The sequence below is a fragment of the Schistocerca americana genome, chromosome 2, assembly GCF_021461395.2.
Source record: "Schistocerca americana isolate TAMUIC-IGC-003095 chromosome 2, iqSchAmer2.1, whole genome shotgun sequence".
Taxonomy (NCBI): Eukaryota; Metazoa; Arthropoda; class Insecta; order Orthoptera; family Acrididae; genus Schistocerca; species Schistocerca americana.
This window is the reverse complement of record NC_060120.1, coordinates 1,112,956,163-1,112,981,609: the sequence shown is the minus strand read 5'-3', so window position 1 is coordinate 1,112,981,609 and position 25,447 is coordinate 1,112,956,163. Positions and strand designations below refer to the sequence as shown.

At 44.2% G+C, this 25,447-nt stretch overlaps 1 protein-coding gene across 1 annotated transcript in view; it reads right to left on the bottom strand.

Moving 5' to 3' along the window:
• LOC124594711 (Down syndrome cell adhesion molecule-like protein 1 homolog) overlaps nucleotides 1–25,447 on the bottom strand; it is a 143,664-nt gene that overhangs the window by 62,182 nt on the left and 56,035 nt on the right. Inside the window, exons 9-10 of the mRNA XM_047133079.1 lie at nucleotides 4,809–4,937; nucleotides 4,669–4,751 (exon numbers count right to left, since the gene is read on the bottom strand). Of these exons, the coding sequence (XP_046989035.1) occupies nucleotides 4,669–4,751; nucleotides 4,809–4,937 (212 nt within the window). The remainder of the gene's footprint in view (nucleotides 1–4,668; nucleotides 4,752–4,808; nucleotides 4,938–25,447) is intronic.

The window sequence follows — 25,447 nt, the reverse complement described above, 5'->3', positions numbered from 1 at the left end:
CGGTTCTCTACTGGTAACCGTTGAGTGGGTGCAGCGAAGCCCCGAATTTCATGTATTCTCGCAGTCCATTTTCGACGCTATGGTCAGCTGAAGTTACTGTGGAGGATAATGCTTGGTAATGGAGGATGCACTTAAAAATAACGACACATTTACAGGTCTATCGACCCAGAAAATCATTCTTCAACGTAAAATTGTGTAAATTATTCGGAATTCGAAGAAAAGTAGGCATAAGCCGTAAGGAAAGAGAGAAAGGAAACAACAGCCAAGAGGGGAAGCAGAAGAATATAACTCCCAGGCAGAAGAACTCCGTTGAAAAGGCATAAGGCAGGAGTGTAGTCTTTCTAGTATATTGCTTAGTATGTACATCGAGAAAGCAACGACATGAATAAATGTCCAAGAATGGGATTACATTTCAGCGTGAAGAGCAGCTTTGTAGCAATGTAAAGGTAGCAATGTTAAGTCTCGCTGAGCGCACTGCTATTGTCGGTGAAAGTAAGGAGGATTTACAGGACCTGTAGAGTACAATAAATAGTCTACTGAACACAGAATGTAGACAGAGAACAAAGTACAGAGAGACTGAAGTAGTCAGAAGCAGCGATAAATTCAACACCAAAACTGGAATCGCGTAGCAACTGGACTCAAGAGGTTCTGCTACCTGGGAAACAAAGTAACGCCTGACAAACGAGCCAAATAGGAGTTAGGAAGCAGACTAACGCACGAAAAACAGGAACTTCTCGCTAAAAGACGTCTGCTAGTACCAAACAGAGGTAATATGAGGTGGAAATTTCTGAAAATGTTTGTCTGGAGCACAGCATTTTGTGGAACTCAATCATGAAGTAAGGGAAAGCAGGAAAAGATTGGAAGTGTTTGAGATGTCGTGCTACGGAAGAATGCTGAATACTAGGTGGTCTAATGAGATAAAGGAAGAGATTTTCCACAAGTTGTCCATTCACAACGCCCTGTCTCCTCGTGACTGGCAGAGAAATGGTTCATTTATTCATTTATTTCGCTCATTTAGATACACTGATGAGCCGAAACATCATCACCACCTGTTCGATAGCTTGTTTGTCAGTCTTTGGAACGAAATACTTTACTGATTCTGCGTATCAGGCATCCGACAGTTTGTTGGTAGGTTTGTGGAGGTATGTGCCCTGTCTACGCACGGGTAATGTAATTCGCATAAACAAAAGGCCACTGATTTGCGTACGCGGTGATAGCGCCCAATAGTGACCCAGATAGGTTCCATACGATTTACATCAGGCGAATTTCATCGCCGTGATATCAACGTGAGTTCACTATAACACACCTAAAACTACTGTAGCACGATTCTGGCCCCGATATATGAATAATTATGCTACTGAAACATGACGTAGCCATCTGGCAACACTTCAAGCATGACGGGCTGCAGGTGGTTCGCAGCTGTTGGCGCGCCCTCTATTACTACCACAGGTCCCACGCAAGCACATGTTTCCCATAGGATAATACTGCTCTCACCAGCCTGTGACAGAGCGAGGTGGCGCAGTGGTTAGCACACTGGACTCTCATTCGGGAGGACGACGGTTCAAACCCGCGTCCGGCCATCCTGATTTAGGTTTCCCGTGATTTCCCTAAATCGCTCCAGGCAACTGCCGGGATGGTTCCCTCGTAAGGGCACGGCCTACTTCCTTCCCCATCCTTCCCTAATCCGATGAGACCGATGACCTCGCTGTTTGGTCTGTTTCCCCAAACCACTCAACCCAACCAGCCAGCGTCCGTGGCTCGCTACACTTTTCAAGCCGCCGTTCACCTCGATGAAGGCGTTTAAAGAGACGGCCATCGACTTAGTGTAGAGAAAAAGTGATTCAACCGAAGAGCAGACACGTTTCCATCGATCGACGGTCGAATGACGCTGGCCCTGTGCCCACTGCAGTCGTAATTGGCGATGTCACTGGGTCAACATATGAACACGTAAGGGTGCTCTGCATCGGAGCTACATGTTCAACGGTGTACGGTGAAGGTCAACCGTTTGCTACGAAACACTTTGTTCGTGCATCAGTATTGTGCTCTTTCGGCAGAGATGCCACAGATCAACATCAGTCGTACTTTACAGAGCGGACAATCCCACTTTCTGTGAAGAGTCGTGGACATCCAATCATTTAGCGCCTATATGTAGTTTCACTGTTCTCCTACCCGCTTTCCGTAGATGATCACGACAGTACCACATGAACATACACCAGCTTCACCATTTGTGAGATACTCGCTCACGGGTTCTACGTAATAATAATGTGCCCTTTGTCTAAGTCACTTCTCTTAATAGATTTCCTCATTTGCAGTCCATATCTTCCCTGGAATGATCCCCGTTCGTGCCTGCCCCGCTTTGTTATACCGTGTCACGTGCTCGCAACGCTACCAGGCGACATCCCAAGTCGCGTTGGGCAGTAGTCATAACGGTTTGGTATATAGGTGTGTATTGTGTGACTTGGCCAGTAGGTCGATGACATTCTTTTTTGCAGCTTGCGCAGTTTTCTTGCCAATTAAAATATTGGCTGAAATGTATGACTGCAGCCCACAGCACATAATTCGCCAGTGGCCATGAGAAGACGCACTATAGCGTCCCCAGTGAAATAATACGAAAAGACTTAAAAAACAGTATTTATAAAGAAGAGACATTTAAAAATTGAATAATATACATTTTTCTCATGTACCCGTAAAATAATAATTTCTCTGTGTAAGTTTCAAGGGCAAATAAATATAACAAAATGATCTAAAGAGACGCCAAGATACGCTCTTTTGTTAGTATTTTAGTCGTCTTCACTTCTTCTTCTTCTCTTGTCTTGGTTGCGTGTAGACAGACATCTTGCGAGTGCTGGCAAATGTAAGCATACTTGTACTAATTAAGCAGATAACATATTGATTTAATATTATTGTGCACTTTTAATTTGTAAGAGCTGATCCCGATTTAGTGTCCGCCTTCCTTGAATTAACCTGCATTCGAGCAATTTACAGTGCAACAATCGCAGCGGCCGATGCAGTCAACGGCGCCATTACGTGGCGATATTAACTTATAAAATTTAGCGGAAGCCAAAAACTCGCCCCCTATTACCATAATATTCATTTTTCTCCACAGCCGCCCGACGTTGCAGAAAATACGTAGCTTTAAGATTCTTATTTTCAGTATAACAACCGAGAGCCACAGCCAGGACTCCGACTACAATGCAATGGTTAACGGAGGTAAGAAGAAAACTCTCGCGCGTGTGTGGGCCGCAATTGTAATTGATAACTAAAGATTTTTTGCTTTAGAATGAACTGACTAGCCGAGGAAATTAATATGAAAAGTTTATTCCATTGTTCAACTTACGTGCTCATGTTTTAAGATTCAGCGAGTCTAACATTATAAGAGTCGAGGGGCACGAAAGGGAAGCAGTGGTTGGGAAGGTAGTGAGACAGGGTTGTAGCCTCTCCCCGATGTTATTCAATCTGTATATTGAGCGAGCAGTAAAGGAAACAAAAGAAAAATTTGGTGTAGGTATTAAAATCCATGGAGAAGAATTAAACTTTGAGGTTTGCCTATGACACTGTAATTCTGTCAGACACAGCAAAGGACTTGGAAGAGCAGTTGAACGGAATGGACAGTGTCTTGAAAGGAGGATATAAGGTGAACATCAACAAAAGCAAAACGAGGATAATGGAATTTAGTCGATTTAAGTCGGGTGATGCTGAGGGAATTAGATTAGGAAATGAGACACTTAAAGTAGTAAATGAGTTTTGCTATTTGGGGAGAAAAATAACTGATGATGGTCGAAGTAGAGAGGATATAAAATGTAGACTGGCAATGGCAAGGAAAGCGTTTCTGAAGAAGAGAAATTTGTTAACATCGAGTATAGATTTAAGTGTCAGGAAGTCGTTTCTGAAAGTATTTGTATGGAGTGTAGCCATGTATGGAAGTGAAACATGGACGATAAATAGTTTGGACAAGAAGAGAATAGAAGCTTTCGAAATGTGGTGCTACAGAAGAATGCTGAAGATTAGATGGGTAGATCACATAACTAATGAGGAGGTATTGAATCGAATTGGGGAGAAAATGAGTTTGTGGCACAACTTGACAAGAAGAAGGGACCGGTTGGTAGGAGATGTGCTGAGGCATCAGGGGATCACAAATTTAGCATTGGAGGGCAGTGTGGAGGGTAAAAATCGTAGAGGGAGACCAAGAGATCAATACACTAAGCAGATTCAGAAGGATGTAGGTTGCAGTAAGTAGTGGGAGATGAAGAAGCTTGCACAGGATAGAGTAGCATGGAGAGCTGCATCAAACCAGTCTCAGGACCGAAGACCACAACAACAACAACAATAACGCTCATTAACATAAAAATAATTTATACTGAAGATTAAATAGTTAAAAAAGGAGAACTTCACAAAAGCATTTAATTGTAAATCAAAATTAAATGAAATATCAGTTTCATTAAGACCCACCACGAGGTCGGCAACAATTAACGTTACCAATAAATAACATATTAAATTACGACGGCCGACGGACGCGAGAGGTTAGGAACTAAATGGTTCAGATCTCACGTCAAGGATGGTTGGTCGGTTAGTTGGATGGGTGCTAAAGGAAGTAAACAGTGTGGTCTTCTGTCTCCTCGCATCAAGGAAGTATTTGTAAAAATATGACCGGGTAGTTGTAATAAGTACTCTTTGGTCCAGCGGCGCAGCGGCGGCGGCTGACCCACGGCGAGGCAGGGCAGCGAGAGCGTGTCGCGCGGCGGTGCTGCCAGCTGGCGGCTGAAGGCGGCGACCCTGGCAGGCGCGCGGCCGCTCGGCGCCTGGCTGACCCGTCGCGAGGCGGCGCCCTCCCCCGCAGCCGTGGCGGCCGACACCCACAGCAGGTAGCGGTGCTGCGCGGACAGGTGCGACACGCGGAACTCCGTCTGGCCCGCCGTAACGTCGAACTCGTCCCGCGTCTGCAACAGGCGCCTGCTCTCACTCTCGCTCGGCGCGAGTCTCAATGGGCTTGAACTACACTGGTGTGGAAGGGTAAGGACGAAAGTAACTTTCGCATCATGTATCACTGCCAGCTAATGTAGCTTGATGAAATAACAACCATATTATGAAAAGGATAGATTGCTGCTCACCATATACAGGGTGTTACAAAAAGGTACGGCCAAACTTTCAGGAAAAATTCCTCACACACAAAGAAAGAAAATATGTTATGTGGACATGTGTCCGGAAACGCTTACTTTTCATGTTAGAACTCATTTTATTACTTATCTTCAAAACACATTAATCATGGAATGGAAACACACAGCAACAGAACATACCAGCGTGATTTCCAACACTTTGTTACAGGAAATGTTCAAAATGTCCTCCGTTAGCGAGGATACATGCATCCACCCTCCGTCGCATGGAATCCCTGATGCGCTGATGCAGCCCTGGAGAATGGCGTATTGTATCACAGCCGTCCACAATACGAGCACGAAGAGTCTCTACATTTGGTACCGGGGTTGCGTAGACAAGAGCTTTCAAGTGCCCCCATAAATGAAAGTCAAGAGGGTTGAGGTCAGGAGAACGTGGAGGCCATGGAATTGGTCCGCCTCCACCAATCCATCGATCTGTTGTTGAGAAGCGTACGAACACTTCGACTGAAATGTGCAGGAGCTCCATCGTGCATGAACCACGTGTTGTGTCGTACTTGTAAAGGCACATGTTCTAGCAGCATAGGTCAGATGTAGGGCAGATGGGAAGAGGACAGTTTGATGGAGGACAGGACTGGTGAAGCTTGAGGTTAGGTGGTTACTGGAACGAAGGATATATTGCAGGGAGAGTTCCAACCTGCACAATTCCTTTATCCGAACTACACAGACGGCAACTATCCCTTCAATATATCCTGCATTCTCATTTTTTTAATTAAAAATGAAACTAATCCAGCTGTACTTAAGATTTTATATTGACTTGGCTACTAGTTTCGACGTTGCGTCAACGCCATCTTCAGGCCCGTACACTTTGATGAAAACAATTGTGTGTGGGTCAGTACTAGAAGTCCGCAGTGAGACCAACCACGTACTTCTAGTACTGACCCACACACAATTGATTTCATTAAAGTGCACAGGCCGGAAGATGGCGTTGACGTCGAAACTAGTAGCCAAGTAAATATAAAATCTTAAGTACAGCTGGAGGAGTTTCATTTTTAATTATATATATATATATATACAGAAACGACAGAATAAAGTTCAGAAACATCATTAAGAAAAGTAAACTACATGAGATACAATGCGACAAACGAACAGGCATAAAATGGACCGAAGAACGAAAGCAAGATCACAGCCAGAAGATGAAAGAAATATGGGCAACCAAAAAGGCAATCAAGATGAAGCCGAAGACACGAAGCCGACAAGAAGCATGGACAGAGGACCGGAAACAGAAACACAGCGAGCGAATGAGGGAAGTTTGGGCAGCAAGGAAGGCAGCAAAAGGAACTGGCCATGTAGTTTAGTCCAAATGCGCTCTTTAAGGGCAAAACACCAATAATAATAATAATATATATATATATATATATATATATATATATATATATATATATACACTCCTGGAAATGGAAAAAAGAACACATTGACACCGGTGTGTCAGCCCCACCATACTTGCTCCGGACACTGCGAGAGGGCTGTACAAGCAATGATCACACGCACGGCACAGCAGACACACCAGGAACCGCGCTGTTGGCTGTCGAATGGCGCTAGCTGCGCAGCATTTGTGCACCGCCGCCGTCAGTGTCAGCCAGTTTGCCGTGGCATACGGAGCTCCATCGCAGTCTTTAACACTGGTAGCATGCCGTGACAGTGTGGACGTGAACCGTATGTGCAGTTGACGGACTTTGAGCGAGGGCGTATAGTGGGCATGCGAGAGGCCGGGTGGACGTACCGCCGAATTGCTCAACACGTGGGGCGTGCGGTCTCCACAGTACATCGATGTTGTCGCCAGTGGTCGGCGGAAGGTGCACGTGCCCGTCGACCTGGGACCGGACCGCAGCGACGCACGGATGCACGCCAAGACCGTAGGATCCTACGCAGTGCCGTAGGGGACCGCACCGCCACTTCCCAGCAAATTAGGGACACTGTTGCTCCTGGGGTATCGGCGAGGACCATTCGCAACCGTCTCCATGAAGCTGGGCTACGGTCCCGCAACCCATTAGGCCGTCTTCCGCTCACACCCCAACATCGTGCAGCCCGCCTCCAGTGGTGTCGCGACAGGCGTGAATGGAGGGACGAATGGATACGTGTCGTCTTCAGCGATGAGAGTCGCTTCTGCCTTGGTGCCAATGATGGTCGTATGCGTGTTTGGCGCCGTGCAGGTGAGCGCCACAATCAGGACTGCATACGACCGAGGCACACAGGGCCAACACCCGGCATCATGGTGTGGGGAGCGATCTCCTACACTGGCCGTACACCACTGGTGATCGTCGAGGGGACACTGAATAGTGCACGGTACATTCAAACCGTCATCGAACCCATCGTTCTACCATTCCTAGACCGGCAAGGGAACTTGCTGTTCCAACAGGACAATGCACGTCCGCATGTATCCCGTGCCACCCAACGTGCTCTAGAAGGTGTAAGTCAACTACCCTGGCCAGCAAGATCTCCGGATCTGTCCCCCATTGAGCATGTTTGGGACTGGATGAAGCGTCGTCTCACGCGGTCTGCACGTCCAGCACGAACGCTGGTTCAACTGAGGCGCCAGGTGGAAATGGCATGGCAAGCCGTTCCACAGGACTACATCCAGCATCTCTACGATCGTCTCCATGGGAGAATAGCAGCCTGCATTGCTGCGAAAGGTGGATGTACACTGTACTAGTGCCGACATTGTGCATGCTCTGTTGCCTGTGTCTATGTGCCTGTGGTTCTGTCAGTGTGATCATGTGATGTATCTGACCCCAGGAATGCGTCAATAAAGTTTGCCCTTCCTGGGGCAATGAATTCACGGTGTTCTTATTTCAATTTCCAGGAGTGTATATATATATATATATATACCAGCTGTGTCCCACCTTCATCCACTTTAGATATGGATGTATGAAGATGCGTTTTCTTAGTCCTTCTGGCCTCAGCCTTCGCTAGTCCCTGTGCTCCACTGTCATATCTCCTTCCCTGCTCCCACAGCATCACTACGCAGCCGCCTAACCCACCATTGTATCCGCTATCCTCCCCCCCCCCCCTCTACTTCTCTCATTGTCGTCTTCCTCCTACCCCACGCCCCTCCCAAAACCTCATGACTGTACCTAGCAGCCCTCTCCTGTCCATGTTATCACAACTAGTGCTAGACCTTTTCCCACACATACCCTGCTATCCCTCTGCATCACCACCCCATAACTTCTTACCTCCATCACCCAAACCAGAGTGCTGTCTCATCAGGTACAGTTGCCATCTGTAGTCAAGCCACAGTGGCCAGAGACAGTAGTCATGTGCGAGCGAGTTGTGCTTTCGCAAATGTATGTGTGTGTTTTCTGTTTCACAAGAACACCTGAAGGCTAAAATCTTAAATATATGGCAGTCTTTTTGTTTCGTCTGTCTGTGACTCAATATGTCTCCTATATGGGAGTAACACTGTATGATTTTCACAATGTTATTTTATTCTGGACTTTCCATAGCTCGATGGAACTTGGACCACGCGTAGAAAGAACTGCTACACTATAGCACAGAATGTAACTGAAACAAATTGATAATGAGATGAATAGAAATGACCCTCTTAGTCATAGACAATAATTGCACTCATGTCACTGCAGTACATGAGGGTTGCCTGGATATTGCAAATGGTAGGACATCGTTGTTAACATGGCGTGTGATTACCCTGGATGGTAATGCATGCTCTGCAATAGGCTCTCACGCTGTCTTTAAAGCTCGTAAGAAGTTTGTAAGATGGCTATTTTCGATGATGTCATTGGATGTGTTAATATTTGTAAAGGAAAATGATATATTCGAAGAATTGTGGTCATACAAGCAGTTTTTAGGCAGCAATATCTGTCTGCAATGGAGACACTGTGGAGTCGTAGAGTATGTGACAGTCGGTAGTGGACAGCTGCGGTGTGCCGGAGCTGAGGGTTCGTTGAATGCAGGGATGCACCGTTGGAACTATGTGAGTTGCAAATTTATTATGAGAAGGAATAGTGACTCAGAACAATGGTTGGATAGCGCACTGATATAGAAAAGGTTTCGAAATGAAGGACAAGGTATCATTTGATGAGATAAAAACTTTATTTTTATTTTTGTAGACTTGTATTGTCGGTCCACTTCACCCTCGTCATAGTCGAGGTTTTGATAATTACTCTGTTCATTGATCTTCTGAGTTAATTTACTGTCCCACGAAGTTATTAGATTAAATGAATTTTCATATTAGAGTCTGTAATTGTTTTCTTTGATAAGTTCCTTCCTAACGGGAATTTCAAAACTTAAAGGTTGAGTCATGTGTTTCATTGGCATTCTGTGTCAAGATTATGAACCATTTGGCAGGTGAGATTCACAATATGTGACTGTTTCGCTTCCTTTGCGCAATGTAGGTTCTGTCAGTTTCTTTATTTTGCCAGGGCCATGTGTCAGTGCAGAAAGTTTCGCGTGTTTCAGAATACTTTTTTACACAGATCGACATTACAGTTTGTTTTATGCAGCTACGTTTCTCTCAAACAGATCGCACTGACATAGTCTACTGAGGGTGAAATTATTGGTTTGCTTACTTATTTGCTTACGAATAAGATCGGTTTTCGCACACAGGATTCTTTTCGGTTTCAGGTAAGTGATGTGTCTTTGAGCTCAGTAGTACATTTAGGTTGCCAGTTCACATTCCCAGGTTTGTATTTACGATAACACACACTCAAATAAACGCTACTCACTCTGAATTTCTTGTGGTAGGAAGCTCCATTCTTCCACTAGCGCGGCTGACCTGCTGGATGGTCTTTGGAGCTTGCTGACATGCTGCAGTACGTCTCGCCAATGCATCCCACTTATGTTCGATGGGATTTAAGCTGGAGGAATGGGCAGGCTACTACTTCCACAGAGGATCCTCTCATTCCAAGAGCTTCACCTCCTGCACAGTTCAGTGCAGTTGCACATAGTACACTACTGGCCATTAAAATTGCTACAACACGAAGATGACGTCCTACAGACGCGAAATTTAACCGACAGGAAGAAGATGCTGTGATATGTAAATGATTAGCTTTTCAGAGAATTCACACAAGGTTGGCGGCGGTGGCGACACCTACAACGTGCTGACATGAGGAAAGTTTCCAACCGATTTCTCGTACACAAACAGCAGTTGACCGGCGTTGCCTGGTGAAACGTTATTGTGATGCCTCGTGTAAGGAGGAGAAATGTGTACCATCACGTTTCTGACTGATAAAGGTCGGATTGTAGCCTATCGTGATTGCGATTGATCGTATCGCGACATTGCTGCTCGTGTTGGTAGAGATCCAATGACTGTTAGCAGAATATGGAATCGGTGGGCTTAGAAGGGTAATACGGAACACCGTGCTGAATCCCAACGGCCTCGTATCACTAGCAGTCGAGATGACAGGCATCTTATCCGCATGGCTGTAACGGATCGTGCAGCCACTTCTCGATCCCTGAGTCAACTGATGGGGACGTTTGCAAGACAACAACCATCTGCACGAGCAGATCGACGACGTTTGCAGCAGCGTGGACTATCAGCTCGGAGACCATGGCTGCGGTTACCCCTGACGCTGCATCACAGACAGGAGCGCCTGCGATGGTGTACTCAACGACGAACCTGGGTGCATGAATGGCAAAACGTCATTTTTTCGGATGAATCCAGGTTCTGTTTGCAGCATCATGATGGTCGCATCCGTGTTTGGCGACATCGCGGTGAACACACATTGGAAGCGTGTATTCGTCATCGCCAAACTGGCGTATCACCCGGCGTGATGGTATGGAGTGCCATTGGTTACTCGTCTTGGTCACCTGTTGTTCGTATTGTCGGTACTTTGAACAGTGGACGTTACATTTAAGATGTGTTACGACCAGTGGTTCTACCCTTCATTCGATCCCTACGGAACCCTACATTTCAGAAGGATAATGCACGACCGCACGTTGCAGGTCCTGTACGGGCCTTTCTGGATATAGGAAATGTTCGACTGCTGCCCGGGCCAGCACATTCTCCAGATCTCTCACCGATTGAAAACGTCTGGTCAATGGTGGCCGAGCAACTGACTCGTCACAAAACGCCAGTCACTACTCCTAATGAACTGTGGTGTCGTGTTGAAACTGCATGGTCAGCTGTACCTGTACACGCCATCCAAGCTCTGTTTGACTCAATGCCCATGCGTATCATGGCCGTTATTACGGCCAGAGGTGGTTGTTCTGGGTACTGATTTCTCAGGATCTATGCACCCAAGTTAAGTGAAAATGTAATCACATGTCAGTTATGGTATAATATATTTGTCCAATGTATACCCGTTTATCATCTGCATTTCTTCCTGGTGTAGCAATTTTAATGACCAGTAGTGCAATTTATTAAATTTAAGCCATGATCTAATTCACAGCTGAATGGGGGAGGACTACAGTGTCACATATGTTGACCAGCAAGTGTGCAGCGTTCAAAGATTTGAAGGTCTGTATGCCTATGCAACGTAATGCCTCCCCACGTCCTAACACCCGGATATACCCTCACACGGCGAGAGGCGAGAACACACAATGCACCCGGGAACATCCGATTTTGTAAGCAGTCTCTTAACCTGCGTCAACCTGGAGTTCCCCTTTAGCCAGACGCAACTTTAATTATAACAACACGGCATTCCGAGTTTACCTGTTCAAAACATATCAATTGAGATTTCTAAACATCGAAGTTCCCTCCTTAGCTAACAATCGGATTTTTAAGAATAAAACACTGTTGAAACAGCAGAGGTTGAAAATACCACTTCAGTTGAAAAGTTCTTTTTATTTAAAACGCGACTGGTTTCGGGCTCTTATATGCCTATCATCACGTGTTATACCGAAAATAAACCAGAGACCGGACATAGTAATAGTCTACTCGCAGCAATACACGTAAAAAAAGCAAAAAAGGAGTTCCATGCAAAATTTTAGAAACCAGCTGTCGGGCCAGGTGCGATAAAGTCAATGGCAAAAGTGACACCAGACAACACTATGGACGACTGGCTGGGTAAAGAAATATGCAATGAATACCGGGACACTTACAAATCGTGCTGTAACCCCGATTACCGCGGTGGACGAGCACAGGACGCGGTGTACCGCGAGAGAGCGCAGAACACCGAGTGGCGTACACGTAGCAGAAAGCAAACTGGTAAACCAGACTGGAAAAAGTACTGCCATCTGTTGACGGGCAACTAGCCCCGCCGTCCACAATTTGAATTACTGATTTTATTCAAAACGAGAAACAAAACCGTTACATAGAAAGCGACAGAAATACATTATGAGCGGGAAAGCAACATAATGAACAGGGGCAGTACAGAACAGTAGTAAAACTATCTGGAAGCTGGCGACATGAAATTTATGTGTAAACCCTAAAACACAATGAAAGTTTTTCCCTTTCCACGAGTGGCATGCAAGTTTTTAATTTAATCGGGATATGTATGGCGACATGGAACAACGCGTCATAGTTATGAGTTAAAAGAAAATACGCATGTGCGACTCCTATTATGAAGCATTCCTATTAAGAAGCATCTCGCTACTGAACAAAATGGAAGGTCGCAAAACCTGACAGTCCACACTGTCAAAAACTACTATACCAATAATAGCTAGCAGCCATAGCACTAAAAGGAACAATTAAAAGTCGGATCAATTTAAACCTGTTAACTAAAAGCCGACTTTTACATAATGAGAGACAGGTAAATTTTAAATTAGTGAGGACACATATAACGACGACAATAACGCGCCGTAGTCATAGAAAAAAAAAATTAAAAATATGCGAACTTCTATTAAAAGAAGACATTTTACAGCTATGTAAAATAAACTGGGTGGTCCTCGCAAACCTGACTATATATCCTAGTTTCGTCTAGCCTTTTTAGGTGTTCATAGAATACAGCTCTTCTCTTCCTCATTGTGTCTGATTTTCGCTTTATTTTTTCATAAACTTCTTATTACCTCTTAATTTCCATGTCCCATTCTGATACTTTGGTCCCAAGATTTTCCTGATTATTTTTCCTTTCCTTGTTTTCTATTTCACCTGATTGTCTGCGGCTCAATTTAACGAAAGGTATTCTGGTACATAAAGGCATTCTCCTTTAATGACAGTATTGTAGCGTCGAAGTTTTACAATTATGGAAATAGATTTATTATTATTATTAGCATTATTATGGACACCAATTGTAGTAGCACAAGTAGTGCCGGTATTAACTTTATTATATCATAGTCAGTATATTTACTTACGCTGTCGCAATACCCATTCAAATCATTTTAATACAAGCTGTCATATTAAAATTGTTATTTCTTTGGTAACTAAGACGTAAAATTGGTACTGTACTTGTGAAAACGTGGTCTGATGTAAGAGAGGACCTGATGGTCCCAATCATATAAGGTTAAATAAACAAATAAAAACAATGTTTCTGCTATTGTTTGTGGTTTCTTGGCCTTTATGATATGTTCTGCTAAAGGCTAGATAGCTTCACTCCCTTTCTGCGAAACATGTGTTGATGTCGTCATGAGCACTTGTTCCTCATTTTGTTACATCAACCGATGAAAATAATTCACATCTTTATTTAACAGAGAGGAAAGTTCTGTTGATAAATGTCATTTCAATCTTCTGGGAACCATAGCAGCGTCACTGATTTTTTTCGCCACTCATTACACACTCGGGGGTTGGGTATGTTTTCTCACCACACAAAAAAGAAAAACAAACATAATATATTAATTTTCACTATATTGTCTTTCAATTATTACTCGTTTCTTTTTCTCAGGTTCGATGGTTTCACTACTTGCATTTGAGGATGGAACACTCAATACAATGAACTTATCCATACCGGAAAAGAAATTGTTTCATAAGACTGTGTCATAACCGAATGCGGTCGCAACATATTTACTTTAAAGCTCATTGTCAGGTCAGAGGTGACGCAGGATTTGAGATCATCCGTTCCTTGGTACACATGACTTGGCTGTTAGGCTAAGGAGGTAGATATGATGATGATAAGGAAATGAGAATCTGAGGTGGCTTACTGATTGTTTTTTCTTGGTTCTTCATGTGTTTGCAGTGAACATGTAGAAGAGCACACAAACTGGTTTATAACATCCGTGTGTGTAAACATAGATGGGGCTCACTAGATTCTCCAATCGACCACCAAATCGAATGGCCACCTGGCCCTATAAATGCATTAAGATTCGAGTATACAAAGTAACGTACGGTACTACAGACCAATAGCCTGTAAGTACCACATCCTATTGCTCTAATCTAACCGTTAGGTTCAAGTACTCTTCACGATGGAACTGGCTTACAGACGCAGACACATGTAGACAAACGCACGATGGAAGCCAGTAACCCTAGTCCAGAGGTACACAAAGACAATATTTGCATGTCCTTCTCAGCGTGCAGCTTCACTGAATCAATGCTCACTTATGCAGTGTCTACTAAAGGTTGTTGCTTGTGCAAGGCTTCTGCCTGGAACTCTCCTTGACGTTTGAGGGCCTCTGTCTACGGCATTTGGGGCTGTTTGCTAACAGGTGATACGTAACTGCGTTGCTTTTTACTTCCAATTCGCAATCAGTGAAAGTGAAGTCAGCAGTTTCTCAACGCATATGACCCTTTGATGGACTGACGATAGCTATTTGCACTGTATGTCTCCAGTAAGTTACAAGACGTACTACTAATATTCATACTTACATGGTTTCTCTTTTTTTCTGACAACCCTTCATGATTCTGTCATTGCAGATGTACTAGAAAATACTGCTGCAGCAATCACAGTATTCGCACTACTGCGGAGCACACTTTTGTTAAAACTGAACTGCAATACTCAAACAATGGAAAGTCCAGGATGTAATGGCAACAATATTGTTGAACTGAAATACTATAGTGTTGCCTGACAATGTGCAGGTCCTTTGGCGGCGAAAGGGGAAAGCAATCAAGCTTAAGCAGCGGCTAGAAACTGCAATGAATATCGAAACAATGCAATAATAACAATAAGACAAGTACATTTTTGCTAGTACCTGGAATTTTCGGGAAAAGAACGTACAGCCAGCTGGACACAAAAGATACGGTCTTACAACATACTCTTACCCTAGCGGCATAGTTGGTGCAGTGGTACAGACGAGAATACAATTAACCTTAGAGAAGGAAAGTATAACAACAATACTGAGTAAACAAATTACGTTTAATTTTTATGAAAATCGAAGAGTTATCAGCTTGTGTCCATTAATTAATGAATAAACAAGCATCTTCATACTTAAAACCGAAGGAAATAAATTATATTTAATTTCAATTCATATACCGGATGGTTATAACTAAACTATCCCTATTTCACACCTTATAACAGGAAAATTAATTACGTACTGTACGAGCACCAAACTTGGTAACATTAATTTCATGGACGTTGGGAAGAGAAATAGTGCAGAATCAATTCAGTTGAAACACTTTGGCCGGCCGAAGTGGCCGTGCGGTTAAAGGCGCTGCAGTCTGGAACCGCAAGACCGCTACGGTCGCAGGTTCGAATCCTGCCTCGGGCATGGATGTTTGTGATGTCCTTAGGTTAGTTAGGTTTAACTAGTTCTAAGTTCTAGGGGACTAATGACCTCAGCAGTTGAGTCCCATAGTGCTCAGAGCCATTTGAACCATTTGGAACACTTTAAATGTGCTGCTACGGTATGCCATACCATTATATGCCGGTACCATTACTATTACAAAAGGGGCTCAATATGGCGCCTATCATTGTCCAGGAGAATCTGAATGCTCAGGATTGCATTCTGCACAGCAGGACGAAGCATGTCCGCAGGTATGCTGCCTACCTCTCTTGATATGCTGCGGTTCAGATCAGCATAGGTGATGTTCCTCTAGTAAACCATAACCTTCAGGTAGCCCCAAGCGGTCGTGTGAAACCCAGATCGCGCTATTCGCCCACGAGACTCAGAGGGCCATAGGCGCGGGTTTACAGGTAGATGCCGTGTTTCTTGACTTCCGCAAGGCATTCGATACAGTTCCTCACCGTCATTTAATGAAAAAAGTAAGAGCATATGGACTATCAGACCAATTGTGTGATTGGATTGAAGAGTTCCTAGATAACAGAACGCAGCATGTCATTCTCAATGGAGAGAAGTCTTCCGAAGTAAGAGTGATTTCAGGTGTGGCGCAGGGGAGTGTCGTAGGACCGTTGCTGTTCACAATATTGTGGATGACATCTGAAGCTCACTGAAGCTTTTTGCAGATGATGCTGTGGTGTATCGAGAGGTTGTAACAATGGTAAATTGTACTGAAAGGCTGGAGGATCTGCAGCGAATTGACGCATGGTGCAGGGAATGGCAATTGAATCTCAATGTAGACAAGTGTAATGTGCTGCGAATACATAGAAAGATAGAGCCCTTATCATTTAGCTGCAAAATAGCAGCAGTTAATACCATAAATTATCTGGGAGTACGCATTAAGAGTGATTTAAAATGGAATGATCATATAAAGTTGATCGTCGGTAAAGCAGACGCCAGACTGAGATTCATTGGAAGAATCCTAAGGAAATGCAATCCGAAAACAAAGGAAGTAGGTTACAGTACGCTTGTTCGCTCAGTGCTTGAATACTGCTCAGCAGTGTGGGATCCGTACCAGATAAGATTGATAGTAGAGAAGATCCAACGGAGAGCAGCGCGCTTCGTTACAGGATCATTTAGTAATCGCGAAAGCGTTACGGAGATGATAGATAAACTCCAGTGGAAGACTCTGCAGGAGAGACGCTCAGCAGCTCTGTACGGGCTTTTGTTAAAGTTTCGAGAACATACCTTCACCGAAGAGTCAAGCAGTATATTGCTCCTACCTACGTATATCTCGCGAAGAGACCATGAGGATAAAATCAGAGAGATTAGAGCCCACACAGAAGCATACCGACAATCTTTCTTTCCACGAACAATACGAGACTGGAATAGAAGGGAAAACCGATAGAGGTACTCAAGGTACTCTCCGCCACACACCGTCAGGTGGCTTGCGGAGTATGGATGTAGATGGAGAACCAGAAATTACAGGGAGTGAGATCAGGTGATCGTGCCGACAAGCATTTGGAAACGATCGGCTGATAATTCGATCGTTTCCAAGTATATTTCGGGGAAGCACTTGGAACTTCACGAGCGATGTGCGGTCGAGCCCCACCTTGTATGAAATCTGTTGATTTCCATACGTCTCTCTCTTGTAGGGCGGGTATGACATGCCGGCGAAGCATATCGCAGTAATGCTGGCCAGCCACACTGCACGTCTTTGGTCCTTGAGCGCCAACCTGTTCACAAAGAGTGGGCCAATGATGAACGTAGCCGTGAAGCCATACCATATGGCGACACGTTCACCATGCAGAAGAACTTTATACACAGTGACTGGAGGTGAAAATCCCCACACTGGGCAATTCTGCGTGTTTACCTCACTCGTCAGAGAAAAATAAACTTCTTCTATCCATAGCATGGTCCAGAGCCAGCCTTCGTCAACATCAGTCCTTGCGAGAAAATGGAGGGCAAAGTCAACACGTCGTTGTGCATCCTGTGGTGCAAGTCGCTGTACGATTTGGACTGTGTACGGAAACAATTTGAGAATGTTTCGAAGCACATTGGATACAGTGGACCAGGGCATGTTCAACTGTCGTGACACAGCACACACACTGCCTGACGATTGGGAATTGTGCGCAGCATTGTCTGCCATAGCAACAGCGATTTCAGTGCAACCGGTCGTCGGCCTCTTCGCGCAGCGACGCCGAGTTCTCTTGGTTATTCGAACTTCTTCGTCATACTCCGCACAGAAGATGGATAAAGTGGACGCTTCCGTAATCCTCTCAGCCGGCGATATTCTCGAAGTGCAGGTGCAGCATCACTGTTGTTTTGACACTAGAGCTTCACCAATAACGATCTCCTCCTTTTGTCCGAGCTCATGTTGACACGTCGACAAGTCCACTGTGACTGGTCAGGTGTGGGAGACTGTCATCACAATGACTGATCGCGGCAGCTGGTGGCCGTAGTTGGAACTGGACGGTGGCACTGTGATGCGTGGAAATCAAGCACCCCATACTCTGGACTAATGCTACCAAGTTTGCTATTTGTGCGGTAGTTAAATTCCTTGTTATAACGTGTTAGGAAGGGAAAGTTTAATTATAACCACCCGGTAAATATGACATTAGAAATGCTGATAGCTTTGCTGAAATGAAGAAAATCCACATACTTGTAAATCCTTTATTGTGCTGCCGCGTTTCGGGTAAAGACCATAATCAAAGTGCCTACTAAATATTGAAAAAAAAACAATACAAATAATAGTACATACAGTGACATAGCATTTCAAATTGTTGAAAACGAGTAGAGCAACCAAACAAAAGGAAATACGTATCACCCCGTGCAAAAGAAGTTCAACAAGTTGAAATGCTGTGTCACTGTATGTACTATCATTTGTGGTGGTTTTTGTATTTTTTACCAAGAGCTCTCATGATGGGATTTGCTCGAAACGCCTCAGCATAATAAAGGATTTCTTGCTGTCTGGATCTCCTTCATTGCAGCAGCATATCAGTATTTTTAGAGTCATATTTTTATTGATTGTGAGTATGGCTTCATTCCTCCATCAAGACGTAAGTCTGATCCACGATATTTAATTTCTTGAAAAACATAAAAATTCGTGGGAGGTCTAAAATCGAATTGCTTTAATGTCTTGCTATAGTACTTCCTTCGTCAGAAAATTTCCAGGACAGGTTTTTTTAATTTATTTTTTTATTTCTGAGTTTGCAATATTAAACAGGAACAAATGTTTTTATGATACCTAGTATGTGTGCGTCCTGAAATGACCTTGGCTATGTTTCCGTGCAAACTCAATAGGTGGCAGAGCTGTGCTGAGCAACTTACTGTTTGGATTCTTGGGACATGAGTTACGGTAACACATAGGATGCTAATTCTAAGCAAAGAGTGAACATTAAGTTCTGCGCTAAGCTTGGGAAAATTCCTACTGAAACGAGAATAATGGTTAAGCGTGAACATGCAGGCAAGGCACTTTCAAGGAGCCGTGTTTTCGTATGGCCCGAAAGTTATTGTGAAGGCAGAGATTCAGAGCCAGGCGATCCCAGAGTTGGTCGCCCGTCTACAGCACATGCTGATGAAAAATGGGGGCCTGTAAGGCAGTTATTGCAAGAATGCAGTCATGTAACTGGAATGCGATATCAGAAGACACTAATTTGAATTGTGATGTGTGTCGTAATATTTTACGCGAAGATTTAGGGAAACGGAAACTTACTACAAAACTCGTCCCTCACACACTAACACACGAACAGAAGGAGGAAGGACGAAGAATTTCTGCTGAACTACTGGATAGAGCCAGACGTGATCCTACATTACTGCAAGGAATGAAAGTTGGTGCAACGAGTATGACCCTCACACGAAATGTCAAAGTGCTGAATGGTGGACTCTGGACCCCCAGCCTCAAGAAAGGTCAAACGACAATACTGATCGCATTCTTTGATAGTAAAGGATCAGTTCACCAAGACTGTGTTTCTCCAGGTCAAATACTGAACCAAACTACGTACACCGAAGTCTTGAAACGTTTCGGAAGTCGCCCCCCTGATTTGGCATTCTCAGGACTAGTTCTTACTGTACGACAATACAAAATCCCATGCTACTTTATCTGTTACCGTGCATCTGGCCAGACTTTCTCTTATTGCCGTCCCACATTCGTCATATTCGCCCGACCCCGCGCCTTGCGATTTTTTCTTGTTTCCGTGAGTGAGAAAGCGACTGAAAGGTAAGTTTCATCAACATTTTGCAAACATCCAACGGGCGGTGACAAATGAGATTACAAGCATCGCAGATGAAAATTTTCTTGCTTTCTTCCAAGATCTCTAGAAACATTGGCAACTATGGTAACTGTGGTATAAATAGCCAAGGGGACTACTTCGATAGGAGCTGGGATCATTACTTGGTAAGAGAAACTTTCTATTTTTTTAACCTGTCTTGGAACTTTTTTGAGAAAGGGAGTATGTAAATGTTTGCGTAACACCCTTCACTTCGTAGTGGTATACCAGTGTGTCATGTCACACCAGTTGGGAAACACTGTTTTGGATCATTTATATAGGTTAAGAGCAGCAGATTGCCGATAACGCTTCGTTGGGGAACTCTACTTATAACTTCCTCTTCAGTAGATCACTTCCCATAAATTGTTACGGTCTATGTCCTTTATTATAGGAACTCACAAAGTCGCAAAGCAGAGATGATACACAGTGGGCAAGCTGTTTGATGAAAACCCGCTCGAGAAGATTGATGTCAAATGCCTTCTGGAAATCAACTGCAGAATGGTGTCAGAAGCCTTCTGGAAATCTAAAAGCATGAAATGAACTTGAGACTCCCTTCTGCCCAGAGCTAAATATTTCGAATACGTCCTTCAGATATTGCATGACTACTTCATTCTCTAGTTTAGTTAACATGCAAATCTTTATGCTTATTTTACTTCCACTTTGTAGACTGGTGAACATTGTTGCCATAACTGCCACATGGTCGCTGATACCAATGTGGACAATATCAGAGAGTTTTGATCTCTTTGTTTCCATTAAGTGTAATACATTTACGTTATGTTCTTAATGGCTTTACGAAAAATCGATCCGTAATATTTCACAGGGTGTGTTACCAGGAGGACCAATTAGAAAAGTGTAATTCCTTCATTGTCGTTTGTGGCATACACTCTTTTAAAACGCAGGATATTTCGTTTACTGCTCCCTCATGTTTGCTCGCGGTGTGATAGTTTTTGCTTCTTACGTAAAAAAGGAAGGAACTGAAGAATGCAGAAAAGGCTTAACGACGAATTATTAGAGACAGAAGAGAAGTTCGCACGTACGAATGGTGCGAAAGGAATTCATCGGTGGAATACCATACACATATTCGCTTTAAGACATTTAACGAAATCTCAGAGAGCCTAACTCTGGATTGTCCCTGCGGAGATTTGAACCTCTGTCCTCCCAAATGAGAATTCAGTACTGTTCAATTAAAGCACTCACCTGGACTATGACTCACTTCCTTTGTTCTTTCTTTACTTTCCACGAAATCTATCCAGGGTATTAGATTAGGAAATGAGACACTTAAAGTAGTAGAGGAGTTTTGCTATTTGGGAGCAAAGTAACTGATAATGGTCGAAGTTGGATATAAAAAGGAGACTGGCTATGGCAAGGAAAGCATTTCTGAAGAAGAGAAATTTGTTAACACTGAGTATACATTTAAGTGTCACGAAGTCTTTTCTGAAAGTATTTGTATGGAGTGCAGCCATGTATGGATGTGAAACATGGACGATAAATAGTTTAGACAAGCAGAGAATAGAAGCTTTCGAAATGTGGTACTGCAGAAGAATGCTGAGGACTGGATGGGTAGACCACGTAATTAATGAGGTGGTACTGAATAGAGTCGGGGAGAATAGGAAATTGTGGCACAAGCTGTCTAAAAGAAGGGACTGGTCGGTAGGACACGTTCTGAGGCATCAAGGGATCACCAATTTAGTAGTGGAGGGAATCATGGAGGGTAAAAATAGTAGAGGTAGACCAAGAGATGAATGTACTAAATAGATTCAGAAGGATCTAGGTTGCAGTAGTTACTCGGAGATGAAGAAGCTTGCACAGGATAGAGTAGCATGGAGAGCTGCATCAACCCAGTCTCTGGACTGAAGACCACAACAACAACAATGAGTGAGTGATTCCAAGTATAGGTGATACACAGGCGTATGCTGTCTCCCCCATACACTTAGTTTGATTGTATCCATTTATAGGAAGGCTTCGATTTCTGCCGGCAACATTTGCGTATCATCAGATTCACTTTAGGCAATGGATATAGTGTTCTTTCCGTTTTGTGTGTCATGCCGAAACAGGGTAGTGGTAGCAAGTTACTCAGTGTGGGCGGCGGCCTCCCCTGATGCGTCAAAAGAAACACTTAAACAGGTACTAAAACGTAAATAATGCGTACAAAACAACAGCTTTGTAATTACGTAGGATGGATCTTATGTGGTCGAAAGGAGTGGAAATGGTGTCGAGCGGTGTGGCAGTGCTTTCTACCTCACCTGTCTGGAATGCTGTGACACGGTGCCGGCGAAGCTAAACCAGTTACCATGGCCGCTAAACTGTACTTTTTGCAGGAAGCAATGGCAGATGCCTAGCTACATTCATACCGACTCCAAGGAAGTCGCGTTTGCGCAGTGGAAAAGCAGCCGATAAGCGTCAGACAAGAGGAGATGCTGAGTGTACTATTTCGGAAGAGATGAAGACATTAGCACAGTGGTTCCCAACCTTTCGTAGTCTATTGCCTCTGAGTGCAATCACACATTAGCTAGTAACCTCCTACCTCCCACCCTGCCATCTGTCCCCCCTCCCTCCCACTCCTCCACATTATCACCAACTTTAGCACCTAGTTAAAATGTAGAATGAACGTTTTTTCTTGGAACACTCTTATTTTTAAAATGTTGACTGACGAATGATATTTAATTTGTGTGTGTGTGTGTAGGTGTGTGTGTGTGTGTGTGTGTGGGTGTGTGGGTATGTGCGGGGGTGGGGTGGGAATGAATGAGAAAAATTCGTGGTGCATCGCAAGTGCTACCCACAACTCCTTCTCACTTCTCACATAATAAAGCTAAGTATCCATAGTGATGGTAGATACTAACTACGAAACATATTTACCTTGCATTACTCCTCTTCATTGTCGCACTTGCATGACCTGGGCACGGCAACCCCTTTTAAAATCAAATAAGTTCAGATGTGTGCCTCGTGCTAACTGTTTGTGAATTAAATGATTGCTGGAATCCTTACTTCTGAACTGATGCAGATTGCACGACTTCAGGCTGTCAATGCTTTACGTCTAACAAGTCTCCTAATAATAATACTGTGTACAGCTTTATGTAGTTACTGCTGTGCTGTCAATCGATTCATTTATCTGTTTCGAAACGAGTGATGAAACAATTTCTGGAAGACAAACTGCCTATTGGCTTCTGTCTCGGGTTCTTCGGCCGACGTTCATCTAATGATTTTTTTTCGCCAGCACGAGTGGCTGGCATTGTCAAAGCTTCACCCTCCATTGCCGGTGGTGAACTGGAGCCGAGCTCGCGGGCGCAGATTATATGTACCTGGCGCGCCAACGTCCGAGGGCTTCTCTGCGGTCATTTCCGGTGCGGTTCTCCTCTTGCTACCTGCGACAGTCGTTCGCTGCAGTACGGGAAGCCAGGATCCGTTGACCTTAAGGCTTTCATCTTTCTTGTTCAAACTGTTCGCGTGTTTTTGTATTTCTACAGCTTCTCTGAACAAGCGCGTGTGATAGTGCTTCTCTACAGCCAGAACTTCCGTGTCGGCGAAATTTATTACGTGGTCGGTCTCATTCGGTGCGTGCTCTGCCACGGCCGATTTCTCCACCTGCCCCAACCTGCAATATCGCTTATGCTCTTTGATCCTGGTGTTGATGGATCGTCCAGTCATTCCGACATAAACTTTTCCGCATGTGCATGGTATACGGTATATTCCCGACATTGCAAGTGGGTCTCTTTTCTCCTTCGCCGATCTAAGACACTCTTTGATCTTCCTTGTCGGTTTGAAAATCGTCTTTAAGCCATGTTTGCGCAATATACGGCCGATTCTGTTCGTCACTCTGGGAATGTATGATGGAAAGCCCGTACCCGACATTTCTTTTCCTGGTTCCTTACTTCGCCGAGTGTTTGGCTCTGTTACACTTCTAATGTAATTTTTGGAGTACCCATTGCTCCTCAGGACAGTTTCCAGGTGTTGCATTTCTCTTTTGAGGTGTTGCGGCTCACATATTCGTCCTGCTCTCGTTACGAGCGTACTAATCATGCCTCTTTTCTGGCTCGGGTGGTGGTTTGACAGTTTCTGCAGGTATCGGTCCGTGTGTGTCGGTTTTCGATACACGCTGTGTCCCAGGTTTTCGCCGTCCGTTGTGACCAGCACATCTAGAAATGGCAGTTTCTTGTCCTTTTCTACTTCCATGGTAAATGTTATGTTGGCATGGAGGCTGTTCAAGTGTCTTAGGAAATCACCGAGCTGTTCTTCACCATGGCTCCACACCACGAAAGTATCATCGACGTACCTGTACCACACCTTGGGTTTGCAAGTCGCCGAGTCCAGTCGGAATGACTGGACGATCCATCAACACCAGGATCAAAGAGCATAATCGACATTGCAGGTTGGGGCAGGTGGAGAAATCGGCCGTGGCAGAGCACGCACTGAATGAGACCGACCACGTAATAAAATTCGCCGACACGGAAGTTCTGGCTGTAGAGAAGCACTATCACACGCGCTTGTTCAGAGAAGCTGTAGAAATACAAAAACACGCGAACAATTTGAACAAGAAAGATGAAAGCCTTAAGGTCAACGGATCCTGGCTTCCCGTACTGCAGCGAACGACCGTCGCAGGTAGCAAGAGGAGAACCGCACCGGAAATGACCGCGGAGAAGCCCTCGGACGTTGGCGCGCCAGGTACATACAGTTTGCGCCCGCGAGCTCGGATCCAGTTCACCACCGGGAATGGAGGGTGAAGCTTTGACAATGCCAGCCACTCGTGCTGGCGAAACGTCAGAAAAATCATTAGATGAACATCGGCCGAAGAACCCGAGACAGAAGCCAATAGGCAGTTTGTCAACAAGTGGCCACGAAAGCCTTAACAATTTTGTAATTTCTGGAAGACTGCACAACCTAGAGAAGACACTTTCTTGAGATATTTAGCATTTGTTAAATGTGAGTTTCACTTTTATCATCAACAATGTAGGGGACAAATCACAACAAATGTCAAATGTATGTAGCGGGTGGACTATGTGAGGAAGTTGTAACCTCCACCAGATTAATGTTATTAATTGAGAAAAAGTAATTATTGATAACTTATATAATTAGTATTAGAATCATACAAAATTGTGATAATAGTAAAAATCTCCTGAAAATAACTTAATTTCGTGACTGAAACAGAGTCGAATCGTCTAGTGTTTACACCTCAGAAAATTTCAGTTTACCCTCAGGACGTAATTACTCCCAGGTTGGGAACCTCTGCAAAACACCGTCCATTCCGTTCAACTGCTCTTCCAAGTCCGTTGCTGTCTCTGACAGAATTACAATGTCATCGGCGAACCTTTTTTTATTTCTTCTCCATGGATTTTAATACCTACTCCGAATTTTTCTTTTGTTTCCTTTACTGCTTGCTCAATATACAGATTGATGGGAAGATGGGAAAAGGTGAACGGCAGTGTCAAAGCGGTGGACTGTCTGTTGATTAAAAAAGATGCGATTTGTGGAAGTCATTGGGAAACATACTTACCTGTACACTCATGATATAGTAGCACAACTCTAGTGGAGAGATGT